This window comes from Rhipicephalus microplus, chromosome X (assembly GCF_043290135.1).
Source record: "Rhipicephalus microplus isolate Deutch F79 chromosome X, USDA_Rmic, whole genome shotgun sequence".
Lineage (NCBI taxonomy): Eukaryota > Metazoa > Arthropoda > Arachnida > Ixodida > Ixodidae > Rhipicephalus > Rhipicephalus microplus.
In genome coordinates this window covers 57,851,868-57,868,380 of record NC_134710.1, presented here as the reverse complement: position 1 = coordinate 57,868,380, position 16,513 = coordinate 57,851,868, and the positions used below count along the sequence as shown (strand labels likewise).

The following is a 16,513-nucleotide window of genomic DNA, read 5'->3' as shown; positions in this document are numbered from 1 at the left end:
CTGGACGCATAGATTTCGCGAACGAAAGGCAAGCATGCCCATTAATTTGACACCAGACCACCGATTTCCTCTCTGTCTACAAAAGAAACACTCTGTCGACAGGCAAGGATGCACATTAATTTGACGCCAGACCACCGATTTCCTTTCGGTCTATCAAAGAAACACTCTGTTGACGTTGCAATGCAGATTTATCACACCCTGTTCGGCGAATGCTGTTGACATGGCACATTGCGATGTAGAACGTACACATGTACTGTACAATATTGTGTGCGATACTGTACGTATGTGTACTGTATGTGTACAATAATGTACACATGTACTGTATTAGGGTAGTCGTAGGATCAAAATACGCTCCAAACCGAAACCAGGGGCAAACCCGCTGCACCCTCGAGCACAGAACAAACAATCAACTTATTTTCCTTTTAATAATACTTATAAACCAACAAATAATTTATTAGGTTGTTAAATTGAGCAATATATACTAATATTACAAAAACAGTATACAAAAACAAATATTTTTATTCAATGCGTTAATAATTAGTTTATGCACTATAAAAAACACGTCAAACACTTGTTTAATAACAATTTTGTGAGTTTATTGCATTATAAAGTAATTATTTGCACTATTAAATAGCTTTACGTTAACTTTTTTTAAAGTGACGTCACTTCCGTGCGGCGCAGCAGCCAGTTCTGTGTGGGGATGGCTGGAGCGCCGCGCGGCGCACGAGACCGCTGCCTTTTTTTTTCCCGGGTGAGGCGTTATTGCGGCGTTGTTTCGACATTTCGGAGTCAAAATTTGTTACTTGCGGAACATAGATATAAATAAAAAGTTAGGGAAGGGTGGCAAGGAGGTTGTTCCATATTTGACACATCTCCCACTCTTTTTTATGTTCGTTTGAGGAGATATTTTTTAATTCAAAATGGGGCAAATGTAGAACCGAAACAAGCTCAACTAACGCTGCCTTGACATATACGTAGTGTCAACGTTCTTCTTGAACAGTAATATTTATAAATAATGTTTTAATATTACTGTTTTAGAGGAAACGTGAACGTATGTATGAGCCAATTGAGTGTCATTTGAGCTACTTTCGGGTCAGGATTTGGCCCATTTCGCAAAAAAAAAAAAAAAGAAAGCTTGCGATTCAGATCCGCACGTATGCAACTACAGGCAAAAATTTACATACAAATTGGGCCAGGCCCCCTTTTTTCCTCTTTCTGTTCCCTTGCACGCATAAATCTTAGCAACACCCCTGCTGTGCTATTAGCTTCTTTTAAATAACACTCTGCCAATCAGCAAGAACCGGGGGCTTTGCTTTTTTTACCGACAAAGTATGAAGGACGCTTGCTTTTATTTCAAGTCTTAAATTTTGTGTGAGCATACCAATGTGCGATTATCAGTGCATTGTAACTTGACAGTAACAACTGTTAATTACAATGCTGCAATTAGTCAACTACTCTGTATCTTTGTGGCACGGGTACATTGCGCTAGTGTTGTCTACGATCGTTCACGTGTATATTATACGACGCGCAAGCGTGCATTTCAAGTAAATATAAAAAGAGCACTAAGTGCCCACAGATTGGTGCGACCCATTGGAAGAGTTCACCCGTGCTTAGCGTATGTGCGCCAAGCTTGTCCTGCGGCGCAGCATGCGTGCACAGCAGCTGCATCAGAGTAAGCTTAGCCTGTTAATTGCAAACATGCCTAGTTGTGTGGCAATGCGAATACTACAAACATTCAATTTGAACTGACCCATGTTCATAGATCTAAATATAACTCACTGAATAAATCAGGGACCTGTGTATTGATGCGAAATACTTCAGTGTGAGGAAATATATGGACCCCCATTGTAAAAAATTGGTCCCGTATCTCCATGTTTCTGCAAATGTCGTCAAAAGACGATAGTCTTGCGTGTGGAGAGAGTGAACAGGACATTTATTTGGTGTTCTGCGCAAGAAAGTCGGTGAGTGGTATTCTGTAGGCACTGCGTTTGAGTGCCTCGAGCGTACAGCTAAGGCGAAAAAGAACATCAAATCATGTCGCACGTGAGACATGAGCGCCATCTGGCAGTCTTCCTAGAAAACAAAGCGTGTGTCTTTGATAGGGGTGTGCCCGCCCATCTCAGAGGTGATAAGGTGTAGAACGCAAGGCGACGGGTAGATTCCACCACCTTAACAAAGCGTTGGAAACACTCCCTGTTCCGTGCAAGCATTGCATGGTCAGCGCAGCGTGATAAGCGCTACGGCGCTTAATATTACTAATGTGTGCTTTTTCTAGTAAAAGACGCACATGCAGAATATATACGTGTTGTTATGGTGCCACAAACATTCGCAATCATGGCTTTTTAATTGACGATTGCACAAGCATGAACGCTCAATCTTGAGCAACACTGGTGGGCGCTGCGGATGAGGTCGGCCATTTCAAGTACCAGATGCCGTATAGAGTGGACAAACCGACAAATGTACAGACAGACAGACAGACAGACAGACAGACAGACAGACAGACAGACCAAAAAGACTATCGTCTTTAATAAATCAGGACCTCTGGTACAAAAAACTTAGTGTGATTTCAAATGAGAAAGCGCGCACGATAGCCTGTCGAAAACCGTGTGTAATCGTTTCATGTTATGTTTAAGTGCAACATAATCTCTTTTACTGATGTCTCTGTGAAAATTAGGGAAGAATGGACATAAGCGGCAGCAAAATATTTTTAGTAGGAATCCCAAAAAGTTAACCCATGAATTAAGTCAATGAACTTGCGAGGAATCTTCTGAATATAATAAATAGGGGGTGATTTAATAATTATAATACATAGCACGATATATTTTGGCGATTGAATTATGGGAAATGAAAACGAATGCCGCAACATCAATCTTTTCACCAGACTTTTGGCATGCGGTTTGATTGCATCCGTTGAGATGTGATATGTATTGATGCTCTAAACTATATACATATATGATAGGTGTAACGTTCAAGGAAACACCCTTGGGTGTAATTTGCTAACATATACCTATAATACACCTAAAAATGAGAAATGGGCGTACAAAAGGTGGAATTGCAGAACTTACACCCATGCGGATAAGTTTGGCAGAAATAATAGGTGTAAGATGGGTGATTTATTCAAAAATCCACCCTTAAGGGTGTGAAATGATTTGCAGTGTAGTGCTACTTACCGAGTGCAGTTACGCATTGCCATTTTATGAATGCTGGACTTGTATTACACTTGAGGCAGTATTCTCAAACATGTGTAGAAACTAAGACAACATTTAGTTTCATTGCTGCAACAAAATTTATTACAGTAAATCACTAACGGGCATTTTTCTACGTGACACAGGGCTTGCATTCCAAGACTTTTTTTTCGCTTTTTGCTTGGTTCAGACCCTTAAAAAAAGACTCTCGTCGCGCAAAATAATTTGACCACTGCTCTGTTCAATTCTTTGCACTGTTCAATGCAGCCAATTTCTAAAAACCGCTTAGAGATCATAGAAGACTGGCTACTAAATTTGAATAAAGGCGCACTGTGCTAAACACATGTGTCAACTTAGTTTCCATAGTCTCTACCAGGTTTTAATGAGACTCTGATGGATACAGAAGTCCCTTTAGATCCCAATCTCTAGTCGCTTGCCGTCGCAGCTTGTCGAGTCATTTGGGCGATCCTCCAACAAATTACGGTTATCGGGCCACTTCTTTGCTGGTACGTAGTCCGATGAAGCAGCATTTCGTCCTTTTCATTTTTTAGGCAAACTCTTCTATATATATTTGGGCAGGCTTGGGATTAAGTTGGGTACCGCATTATCTCCTAAACTTGTCTTATCACGCTGTATTCTTTCTGTTTTTCCACAATATGCAAGAACTATTGCGCGCTGAATATAAAAAGCAAGCGAGAAGACATAATTTTCAGGTAAATAAATCTATTTATCGAAAAGCAATTCCCGAGGTATTAAGAGTGCCACAAAGCGTTCAATACCCTCACTTGCCGATAAATAAATCTATTTATCAAAAAGCAATGCCCGAAATGTTAAGAGCACCTCAAAGCGTTGAATATCTTAACTTGCCGATAGGATGATACCACGCATGCACACAAGTGTTCTCTGCCCTTAAATAAATTCAAAACTTTTACCATGCGTCAAAATGTTTTTTTCGCTGACGGTGGAATTTTCCTGGAGCGCTTTGTCCAACCTTGCGATGGTGCGCTCCCATTTTGCTAACCTGTCTTTGCATACCAGAACGCACAAGAAAGGCAAAATTTTTCAGCCCACGATCTGTATCCCGCGTTGCACCCAGGCACAAAACAAGCCCGCAGTGTTTTTTTCTTGTTCTTTGTAGGCGCCCTTTAGTCTTTTAAGGGCAAACACAACAAAGTCGTCGCACCACGCGGAACACAAATGATGCTGAGAAGCACTTGCCGCGAGTCACCAGCAGCCACCATCGGCGTACACTGTACCTGCAGCCGTACCTGTGGCCCTGCTAGCAGCAGTGCCTCCGATCACCGCGTTAATTCAAGGCCTAGCGGAGATCTCGCGCACTGCGGCATCGCTCTCGCTGCTCGGCAAGGGAAACACTGCTCGCTTTTCACACCTTCCCATTTCAGCCACTCTACTAGTACAGTGTCTAGAAATATACTACTAGCGCTTTGGAGCATGGCTGTGGTGGTTAGAAGGAGATCTGTCAGCATCATCTCGGTCGCGCCTTGAAAGGAGGCGTGCTGGTATTTCATTCGGCCGTGGATCGGCGCGCAAGTCGCCACCGTGATTGGCCGAGAGCGCTTGCCAGCCACTAGCACGGCACTTTTAGTCGCTTGCTCGTGCGCTCGCAAGTCGCAACTTCTGCGCTTTGCCTATTTGAACTTGTTCGGGATCAATACGTGCCAATGTGACCATGCAACAGCGATGAGTAAACAGCAAAGACACTGCTTTGCACCTGGATGCAATGCGGACTATGCTTCGGCCAGAAAACAAGGGAAGAAAACGTCTCTCTTCTGTGCTTCCGCCGACGACGAACAGCGCAAGGCCTGGGAGCGTACGATTCATCACGCTGACAAACCACACGAAAAGAACTGCGTTGTGTGCGAAGCTCATTTCAACGTAAGATTCATCGTCCGTAGCTACAAGCATGTTATCAATGGGTTCTTAGCAATTTCGGAAAAAGCTGTGCCTAAGGAGGGTGGGTTCCTGAGTGAATCAACTGCCGAAGGACTCCACGTCACTCTAACCCTTTCCATTCGGCAATATGTCACGGAAACCTTGGGCTATAAATTCTTCATGACATCTCGCCTCTGCCAAGACGCACTTAAAATCTTTTTGGAATTCTAAAGCAAATGTTTGGCTCGAATGATCACGCTTCGCCGACACAATTTTCGATCTTTGTGAATTGCCTCAGTTTATACAGTTTGGCTTGGTCATCCTCCAGAGGAAACATACCTTCTGTTGTTTCGAGCAGCATTCCATGTCCTGGCATCCACAATAATTCAATAAAATTGCAGGATAAGCTGGATGAGCTGCTTGATGTGGGGCTCCTCAATGAGGTTCATGAAATTATTATGGCTTGTGAAGCCTTCCCTGACCGCACTGATCTCATTGGACGCAAAAGCGACTCCCTGATCATTTATTACGTCAGTGGCTACGTGGCCCGGAAGATGATGAAAAAGTCGAAGTGCAACGAATGTAGCAGGTTGTTGCAACACTCAGAATTCCAGCTTGCTTCCGGCAGAATAATGCCTTCTGTACCGTTCCGAGTCCTCAACAGACCTGCTCAAAGCTATGGAAGATGCATTTGCGTATTGCTTCAGTTTCAACAAGTTGAAAAGTGGCGGCATAACAGACCTTATCTGTTGTCTGTCTGTGAAAAGGTTAAATATGGTCGGCTGTGAACACCACAAACTGGAAGTGACAAATCAGATAATTAGTTTCTTTACACTGTCCAGAATGCATTTTCTCGTTGCTGGGGAAAATGGGTCCTATAAAAAAGAGAGAGAGAAAATGAAGTTCTTGACGTTAAGACGTATGACCTAACTGTCAGTGTTAACTCAGCGAACAAGGTTTTACTTTATGTTATTATGCATTGCACACACTTTGTTGTTTCTTGTGATTTTACTATGGTCTTGTTCACATTGTTATAAATCTTTGATTAACAACTGTGATGTCACTGTCTGACTGTGTTTCACATATGCAGAAATTAATTTTTTCTTGGACTGGTTCGTTACTGTATCAATGTTTGCCAATGAGATCTCAATGTCATGTGTATACGTATGCCCATTGTATCAAGGTATATTTATTGTTCTCTTTAGTTGCCTTATTCATTTGCTTTAGCTGAGTTTCATAAAACTTGCAGTTTTCTTCAACCTTGATGCATATGTTGTGTTTATTTTTCATGTTGTTTTTTGCTCTCGAGAAAATAAATGTCTTGCTCGTAAAATTAGATCTTGATTGCGCGAGTCATAAAAATAACGGTTGCTGGTATACCTTTATGTGCATTGAGACTTCACAGAGAACACTACGGCATCAAATTTGAAAACTGCACAGACTTGGTTTTGGTGTCAAGCTCACGGCAAGTCACTTGATTCTCTATCGTCTAAGCTTCGTAGCTGATATACTACGAAGTTAATTAAAAACACTAGTTTTCAGTGCCAATACACGCTTTGCAGCACGCCGCTAAAATTGTGACCGTTAGACTTCGTTGTAATCCACATGGTAGCGTGAAATACTTGCAACCAAAAACGACTGATACGTGTGCGCCGGCGCGAGGAGGGACATTTCGAAAGCGTAAGGCCCCTGTAATTTTCAAAGGTAGCGCAAACCGTTGTACAAAAAGCGGAGGAGAATTTCCTCCCCGCCCTCTACGTCTCTCTTCACTCCGGCGCGCGTTTCTGCTACCCTATTGGACCAGGCGCGACACGTGACCAATGAACCTTGTTGACCCCTCGGCTCCGCCGGGCAGCGACGCCATGAGTGAGCGCACTGCATCTCGCCCCCTTGTGTGTTGCCTTTAGCAAGGCGGGCTCGGATGCAGCGCAATGCCGACCTGCTGTGCCGTTGGCTGCTCCAGCAGCATTGCAAAAGGCGACAAGCTTTTTGTGGTTCCACGAGGGAAAAATAATGAGGAGCGGAGAGCGGTATGGCTGCATCGCATCGGCAGGAAAAACTTCGATTGTCACCGAGGGAGGTTTTGCGAGGTAAGCACTCACTACAGAACTTCTTCGCGTAGACATGCCTCCGGAAGGCTTTCAGATAAAGCTCATCCTTGGTTCAGGTTCATGTTAAACAAAAGCAGCTTGAAGTTTCCGTCGACGCTTTCTCGCACGATTTCAACCACGACGACAGCTCGATCGTTTTTAGCTTGCTCGAATATTCGAATACGGCCACAACATAATTACTGTTCAATGTTTGGCGTTCGCGATTTGCTTTCTAAATGGAACAGTTTGCAGCGGAAGCAATTATGCTTCTCCAGAGATCAACCACGTCTTTGATCGTTTTTCTTTTTTTTTTCGCTCGAACTTTGATTACCTGTAGGCATAATTTCGGCGTTCATTGTTTTATTGTGGTTTATTGTGTTCTCAGTTTGTATTCTTTCATATTTATCTCACTTTTGCGCACTTCCATGACCGAATTTTGTGAATGCGTGTACAGCTAATATAAGAGAGTGTATGGTAAATATAATGTTGTATAGTTGTTTATTTGTGAAACGCATAGATACTTTCGTTCAAATTTCGAACATACTTGCGAAGTTGTACACTTTCGATTAACAAAGAGAAAGGCACCTACTAAATGCTAGAAAATCATCTAGCTTTTGTGGCTGTTTGCATTTTTAACGTAAGAAGCAAAATATTTTGCTTCGGCAATATCACATCAGCCAAACTGCAAAAATGCGAAAGAGGATGTCGGTATTTTTCAGAAACACTTCACGATGGATCAGTATGAGCCAGCACTTCTGGCACAAACTGGGATCAAGAAACTCAAGCCAAATGCGGTTCCTTCTATATTTGCGCATCGGCCTCTTCCGAAAGAGCGCAAGCCACCCCGCAAAAGGGGGAATGAAACGGTTTTGGTGAGGCCCCTTTATAGTTTCTATTCCTCTCTTGTGTTGTGAATGCGATTATGTTTTGAGGTTTATATGACAATACAGTGTGTTTGGATCGCTGGCAAATAGCATAGTTGCTGCATTTATCTTTATGACCTGTGAACCTGATTGATTCGGCATCCAATTCTGTCTTACTGTGGCAGCAAACATCCCCACCCCTACACTGTACTTGCTCAACTCTTGCTTACAGCTGTATCCTTGGATGAGCCAGAAACGTCAGTGGGGAGGGCCCCGGACGCTGAACCAGTGAGCAGTTTATTTTGTGAGTTGACTGCGCTGTGATGACAAATGTTTGCGCCTTTAGACTGTGTACTTACGCAACTCATGCTTACAGCTGCCTCCTCGGACAACACAGCAACGTCAATAAACCATGACCCTGAACCAGTGGGCAGACCATTTTGTGAGTTAACTGCACTGTGATGGCAAATGTTCACGCCTCTAGCCTTTGTATTTACAATTCATGCATCAAATCAGAGGCTATCTCTGATCAGAAGCATCAAATCAGAGGCTATCTGATTTGATAGCGAAATTGTTTCACCCTGTCGTCGCTCTACTGGAATGTTTCGCAGCGTTAGTGATCATTCGATGCTTCCCGCATTTTATTTGCGCACTCAATAAAATCTACCTTCATCCCACTAAACGTTTGTGGTATTTTATGGATGAATCGTTTACACACGTCCCATTATGGAAGCAGGCATGCATGTCCCAAATTTCAGTAGGGCTCTGTTGTTCCTGTACAAACTCGAGCTCCAAGAGCACTCATATTAACTTTTGAGGGGCTGTTCCACACTTATAAACCCAAAAAGAATTACATGAAGACCAGATTTTTTTATCTTATGAAGCAGGAAACAGATTAAATCGACCATGAGTACTGCAAAGGCAGATTATAAACCCAAGAAAAATTACACAAAGCCCAGATTTTTCTATCTTGTGAAGCAGGCCCCAGATTAAATCGACGATGAGTACTGCAAATGCAGATTGCGATAGGGCGGCATTTGGTACATTTGGTTCCCCTCAAAACGCGAGGATACCTAAGGCACTGGCCGATCGCACACGGTTGTTCTTACACAGTATTTGCGAGCACCGTTGTGCATTTACGCCAAGAATTGGCGCGTTTTAAGCAAGGACTTCAACGTAAGGCCCCTAGGGGCCTTACTTCAACGCGCCGCGCGACAAAACGAAACCGTCCGGCGGCGCGCTCCGCGTGAGTCGCTCCTTCATGGCGGCTGAGAGTAGCGGGCGAGGAGAAAACGGCGCGGAGAAGGGAGTTTGCGCTACCTTTGAAAAATACAGGGGCCTTACGAAAGCGACCGCAGCGTCGCCGCATCCGGATGAATTTTCGCTCGCTCTCCGGCGTGCCGATGCTGACACCTTTCCTTCTAGCCACCATAGCATGGCCGCTCGATCTCACCCTTTGGTGCGGCCCGCCGAATGCTCCTCTTCGCCTGTGAGAGCGCTAGTTCTCTTTCCAGTCGCCGCATCGGCTTTGGCGCTAGCTATCGGCGACATTAGAGTTACTGTATATATACAGTAACTCTAGGCGACACAGGTGTTTCTCCCTAAGCTCCTTTCAGTTGTATCTAGTGAGCTCTCTGCGCCGGCAGTATCACGTGTTTCAGATAAGTGCGTTGTCTTGGTCACGTGAACAGATCGCATTACTTCAGCTGGATTAGTGGTCTATAAATGAGGGGCACACATTACCGCAAGCAATACATCGAACACAGGAAACAAGATTACTCCGGCTGCGCGGCTAACCCCTGTATTCACAAACGCTCCTCGACTCGACTTTCACCCTTCACCTGACAGAGTTGCGCACTGCGCCGCTGCTCGGATAAAAATGACACTGCGCTCCTCAAGAATAGCAGCAAATTACCACTGATATGCGGTGACTTTCCCAGCCTAGAGATGGCGCTTCCATAGGCTTTCTCAAGAATACGGGGGTAAGGTCCGTGTACGATGCGACGTCACTGCACATTAAAAAACCCCAGATGATTCAAAATATGCTAGCCATGCATCGACTTCGGCCTGGCTTTTAATTAAATTGTGGTTTTGGCACGTGAAACCCAAGATAATATTATTAACAACGGTCCGCCTCAGTGGAACAGCGGTCATTGTGCCCGACTGCTTACCCCATGGTCGCGGGTTCAATCCCAGCCGCGGCGGGCGCATTTTGATGGTGGCAAAAATGCTTGAGGCCCTTCTGCTGTGCGGTGTCAGTGCTCATCAAAGAACACCATATGGTCTAGATTTCCGGAACCCTCTACTACGGCTTCCCTCATAATCTTATCGTTGTTTTGGAACGTAAAACCATACGTATGATTAAGACTGAAGAGTTGTGCTGTACCTATATCGTTAATTCGCTGCTATATACTTTCTTACGGGCTAATTCAAGCCCCTGTGAAATCCAAAGCTAACCCTGAATATGGACGATAGTGGGGCATATATGTAGATTCTGAGGTATTTTGGAGACATGGGCACGCTGGCGAACAAATTATTGGAGCAAGCCTAATGATGTTTGCAGTAGAAAAATCTATGTCTTTCTCGGTTTCTCTAAAAAAACGCATGTGTATATGTACGCCCTTGGGCCGATGTTGTGCATAATGTAAAGTAATACCTGATATGCTTGCGGTGGACCCGTAGCCAGAAAATGTTTTCGGGAGGGGGGGGGGGGGGGGGCTGACTGAAGCGTAATTTATTTTCTCACGAGAAGACAAGTGCCCCTAAAGGGGCTCGTCCACGGGCCGCATCCACGACGGGACCGGGAGGTGGAACTCGACGGCCAGGTCATGGGCTCTCTGGACAGCCCGAAGTTGATCTTCCTCTTTCGGACTTGTGAGGAGAGCGGTCCACTGTTCCTCCGTGGCTGGAGACCCTGCAGCCGCGCGCAGCATGGGGCATTTCCACGCCATATGTTGCAAATTGAATTGAATTGAATTGAGTTTTATTGACATAAAATTAGTGTACAGTATACAACAGTGTAAAAAACTGCATCTGAATCCCTAGCCAAAGGCTAGTTGGGATTCATTCAAAAAAAGTAATTTATAAAAGGGCATGTCATTTACACACAAAAGAAAGTTTACAAATGCAAGTATTTTACACATGGAGTACTGAACATAACGTAATGAATTTACAGTGCTTGGCGAATGATCATGAACATGGATGCAGACAGAAAAAAGAAAGAAAGACATATAAGACATCGTTTGAGAACATATCAAACTTCACAACAAATAATTGAGTGCATTGTGATATATGTAAACTAATCATCACATATGTATCTGTACAGCATAACAATACTGATTAAGGACTGAAGGAAAATACATTCTAATGTATACATACATATTATATAAATGCAGATAGGCGTGTACGTAAGTATTGTAGTAGTGTGCTACATAAGTTTTTTTGAAAATGTATTTATTATAACTATTTCTAGCATTGTATTATTGGGCGTCTATAATTTATTTATAAATATTTTTTAGTGCAAGAGAGAAATTCTTATTCTGTTTTATTTCTTGTGGAAGGTTATTCCACATGGCGACTCCATTAGCAGTAAGTTTTCTTTTACCGTATACGTTCTTTGTTTGCTGAGTCAGGTATTATCTTTTTACTTTGTTACGGCTTTCATAATTAGAACATGAAAAGTTTGCTGAGGAAACTGGATAGTTAGTGTTTATATTTGAATTGACCATGAGAGCTGTTTTATAATCTATTAGGGTGTTGAACGGCATGATGTTTAGATTTTGGAAGAGTGGTAGTGTGTGTGCCATATAGTCTGAATTCGTTATAAATTGTATTGCTCTTTTCTGAAGTTTTATTATTGGTTCTAGGTACGTGCGGTATGTGTGACCCCAGGTGACAACGCAGTAGTTAAAATGACTATGGAATATGCTACAGTAAATTACACGTAAAGTCGGTAAATCAAAAAGGTCTCGACATTTATGTAAAAGAAATTAAGCTTTACTGAATTTTTTTGCAGACCTCGGCAATGTGAGGTTTCCAGTTAAAATTTTTATCAAGGGTAACGCCTAGGTATTTTATCGTATGTACTTTTTGCAGCACTGAATTATTTAGTGTGAGTGTGTATGTGTGTTCCTCAAGGGTTTTGCGTGTTGAAGTAAACACAATGTACTTGGTTTTCTGTATATTTAATGTTAATCTATTTGAAAAGAACCACTGGTGAATATCAACAAGCTCTGAGTTCGCAGATGCTATGGTTTGGTTAAAAGAATCTTGAGCGCATATAAGAGCTGTATCATCAGCATACATAAATATGGAGAAGTTTTGTACCACGCTAGGCAAGTCGTTAATAAACAGCGAGAAAAATATTGGTCCAAGAACAGAACCTTGGGGTACTCCTATAGTTGCAGTAAGAAACTCTGATTGAGTGTTGGCTAATTGCACTGTTTGTTTACGGTTTTCCAGATAGCTTTTAAAGAACTCAAGACACATTCCGCGAAAGCCATAGCATTCTAGTTTATTTATTAATATGTTGTGATTGACAGTATCAAAGGCTTTTTTTATATCTAGAAATATACCTGCCACTGTTCTGCTGTTATCTAGGTGAAAATTGATAAGTTCGAAAAGTGACAAAACAGCTGTGTCGGTTGACCTGCCCTTTCTAAACCCATGTTGACAGGTTGTAAGAATACTTTTGTGTTCTAGGAAAGACGTAACTTGTTTAACTATTAACTTTTCAAACACAATATTTTTGATACTTAAAATGGAAATGGGACGGTAGTTTTCTGGTATGTTTTTGTCACCTGCATTGTATATCGGGATAATCTTTGACAATTTAAGAAGTTCGGGGTAGGTTGACGTATAAAAAGATAAATTGAAGATTTTTTCTAGAGGCACACAAAAGATGTCAATGCATTCATTTAGCGCTAAAGAAGCTATATTGTCGCAAATTGCATCTCGGGAGCCCACATCGAAGGCAGCCCGGCTTTATTTCACTAATAAAACGTGAATAAGAAATAGGTGAAGGGTGAAGGGTAGAAGTTTGCGGGTGTAAATTGGCAGCAGCAAGCACAAGACCGGGTTAACTGGCGGAACATGCGAGAGGCCTTTGTCCTACAGTGGACGTAGTCGGGCTGATAATGATGATGATGATGATGATGCTGATGATGATGATGAAGGGTAAGCACCTGTTTGTAACAGACGTAAAGTGAGAGTTTGCGGTCTCGTTAGATGAGGATGAGGTAGAGGAAACTTTCTGTGCTCAAGGCGGTAGCGCTGACAAATTTCGTTGTACGTTAGGAGCGGGTCCCGCTGCCATATGGCTCGCCCTTGGGCCTTGGGCCGCCTTCTCTCCTGACGTGGCGAGTAAAGTCTCGCGCCTGGAAGAGAGCTAGCTCGTTGGCGTTAGGGATGAGGGGTGAGCATCTTGGCCCACGTGGCCGGGGAACCAGATCAAGTGTTGAGTATAGGCCCACGTTGCACGCGAGAGCACGCGGGCTGCTTCATTTCAAACCAGGCCGGCACGAAAGGCCCTAGCTGTGGCTTTGGAGTCTCTGTAGACTGTTTTGCGATCCGTGCATGGTTGCCAAATCTTATGCTATATATATATATATATATATATATATATATATATATATATATATATATATATATATATAGCTACCTGTTCCGCGCGGTCTGCATCCGTGTTGAGGAGTGTTCGAGAAGTGAGGTGTTCACCTTGTAGCGACGTAACGGCTGCTACGAAGTGCTTGGAATTAACGTATTGAGTGGCGTCCACGAAAGCTACTCAATCGGGCATTGCTGCAGCCGTTTTGAGGAGGACGGCTGCTTTAGCCTTACGTCGGCCGGGTTTGTATTGCGGGTGCATGTTACGCGGGAGCGGGGAAACGATGAGGCGTTCGCGAAGCTCTGACGGCAGCGTGCACTATCTTTGGTTGATGATTGGAGAGCTTATTTTGAGGTACGTCAGGAGTTGACGCCCCGCCTCAGTCGAGAAGAGTCGAGCAATCTAGGCTAGCTTCTGGGCCTTACCAATCTCACTGAAAGTGTTATGAAGGCCTAGCACCATAAGTTTCTGTGTGTTGGTTTGAATGGGGAGCCGAAGTACCTGTTTGATACTCTTTACAATGATCAAATTAGGCTTGTTCACATCTCCTTTTGTCCAGGGGTGAGCTATGGCTACGTAATTGATGTGGCTCATGAGAAAAGCGTGGAAGAGACGCCGTAAATTTTCTTCCGATAGTCCACCTCGTTTGTTGGCAACGCGTTTGATTAGTTTAGGGAGTCTGCTTTAGTGGCTGTGCGCTCTATGCTGAGTCCGTTCCTGCCGTCCTCGTGCAGGATCGCTCCTAATATAGGAACCGAAGTGACTTGTGGTATTTGCTTATCGTCTTCTGTGTTTACAGAGATGGGTGAGTTGGGGATCCATTTAGGGCCTAGTTTTGCCCTGTAGAGTAAAAGTTCAGATTTTCTGGCCGATAGCCGTAAGCCTGTCTGTCGGAGGAAGGCCTGCACTTTGTCCACCGCCATCTGTAGATTGCGCTCAATGGCCCCATCGCTAGCGCCCCCACACCAGATGGTAATATCATCGGCGTAGAATGCGTGGCCCAAGCCATCGATTGAGCTCAATTCTCTCTCGAGAGAGCATTCAAAGCTAAGTTCAAGAGAAATCGAGAGAGAACTGCTCCCGGCGGCGTGCCTCTGGAACCCAAGTCGTACGTCTTGAAACCCAAACAGCCTAGTCTAATGGTGACTTTGCGGTCTTTGAGAAACGACCGCACGTATGCAGAGAAGCGGTTATTGAGTCCAGCGTCAGCAATCGCTTGTAGTTTGTGCGAGTGCTTAACGTTGTCGAATGCCTTTTCTAATTCTAGTGCAAGCACGGCCCTGGTGTCCCTGGACTTGCCCGTTATGATATTGTGCTTCAGAATAAGCATGACTTCCTGGGTCGACATGGACGGGCGGAAGCCTATTTGATTAAAAGAGAGGAGGTGTTTCTCTTCCACATGTTTCGTGGCCCGTTTGAGAATGACATGCCTAGCCACCTTGCCTCACACGAGGTGAGGGGCCTGAGTGAGCCAAGCTCAAGGGGTTTGCCCGGCTTAAGTATGAGTACGATGGTGGCTTCGCACCACTCGAGCGGGATTTCACCAGATCTCGAATACCTCGTTGACGTATTTAGTGAGGAGGTCTATGTCCTTGTCCGCTAGATTTTTGAGTAGTTTGTTTGTGATCCCGTCTATAATAAAGTTGTTCTCACTCACTCCGAGCTCGATTCGGTACAGAGGTAGAGCGACGCGAGCTCGTGTGTAATCTGTTCGTCCGTAAAATTTTCCTTGTGAAACTTATGAATCAAGCGATCTATGGTGAATTGCTGATTGGATTTTGTGGGTTTGTTCCCCAACAGATGTTCAAGCAGGTTCCATTTGGATCCTTTACTCATTTGCGCGTCTACCGAGTTGCATACCTTGTCCCATTGCTGTCTAGCTAAAGTGCGACTGTGCTCTTCGATTTGCTTTTTGACCTCCGCGATCTTTTTGGGAAGACGGTGGTTGAGCTTTTGAGATTTCCATTTTGCCTGTACGCTTGCTGCGCCTCGATGAGGGGAGCAAGTCGGCTGTCCATGCACTGTACATCGCGATTGGTTTCTGTTTCCTTTGTGGCTCTCGTTTCATCCTCTTGTGACCGAGCGAACAGGCCTCAAACACAGGTGTAGGTTTTGTCATATTGCTTTCTAAGGGTGCGAAAATGATCCCATGCAGTCGACTACCTCGAATTTACGCGGTGGTGGACTGGATGCAGCTATGGTGATGCTACAGGTGTAGTGATCACTATACCTAGGTTGACCTGTGTGTTAGTTCATGTAGAGTTACGGATGTTTCGCACTAGTGTTAAGTCAGGAGTAGTATCTGTTATTATCGAGTTACCCGTGTGTGTAGAGAACGCGGGGGTCTGTGAGTAGAGTGAGACAGCTAGTGGTGTGCTATCTGCGTGGCAAGCGCTTTGCCTTTCGAGTGGAGGTATCCGTAACCCCAATTGGGGTGCGCAGCGTTAAAATCACCCGCAATCAATAGCGGGTTGCCGCCTGCTATCTTGCATGCCTTCTGAAAGAGAGCTATGAAGGTTTGTCTGCTGTCGGCAGGTGAGCTGTATACGTTAAGAAGAAAGACCGACTGTTTGAGGTGCGCGTTCGGAATGAGTTTTATCAAGATGTGTTCGACCTTGAGGTCAGGACGAACTTCATGCTTAGTGTACGAAAAAGACTGTGCAATACAAGTGGCAATCCCTCGTTTACCCTTCTGAAAGATTGACTCTTCGTGGTAGGGGGGGGGGGGGGGCGTGAGTTCGGCGAGGGCATCCCCTTGAAATGGTCATTTTTTGCTCTGTGCGCCTAGACGAAAACAATGTTGGGAGGGGGGGGGCACGGTCCAGGTGTGCCGCCCCCTGGCTTGCGGTAATACGCCAAAGTTAATCGTGCACAACT

General features: G+C 44.2%; 1 protein-coding gene across 1 annotated transcript; it reads left to right on the top strand.

Annotated features, from left to right (window-relative positions):
* The first annotated feature begins 6,783 nt into the window (after positions 1-6,783).
* LOC142776849 (uncharacterized) lies at positions 6,784-8,816 on the top strand. Its single transcript, XM_075881198.1, has 4 exons — positions 6,784-7,168; positions 7,888-8,040; positions 8,264-8,335; positions 8,408-8,816. Exons 1-3 carry the CDS (start codon positions 7,010-7,012, stop codon positions 8,321-8,323), a joined length of 372 nt encoding a protein of 123 aa, XP_075737313.1. The 5' UTR covers positions 6,784-7,009; the 3' UTR covers positions 8,324-8,335; positions 8,408-8,816.
* The last annotated feature ends 7,697 nt before the right edge of the window (positions 8,817-16,513 follow it).

Bases quoted from the DNA above. Each gene is read 5' to 3' on its own strand.
- LOC142776849 (XM_075881198.1), top strand. From the start codon at position 7,010: ATGCCGACCTGCTGTGCCGTTGGCTGCTCCAGCAGCATTGCAAAAGGC. The intron at 7,169-7,887 runs GTAAGCACTCAC...GGTATTTTTCAG, and splicing joins ACCGAGGGAGGTTTTGCGAG to AAACACTTCACGATGGATCA. The intron at 8,041-8,263 runs GTGAGGCCCCTT...TCTTGCTTACAG, and splicing joins GGGGGAATGAAACGGTTTTG to CTGTATCCTTGGATGAGCCA.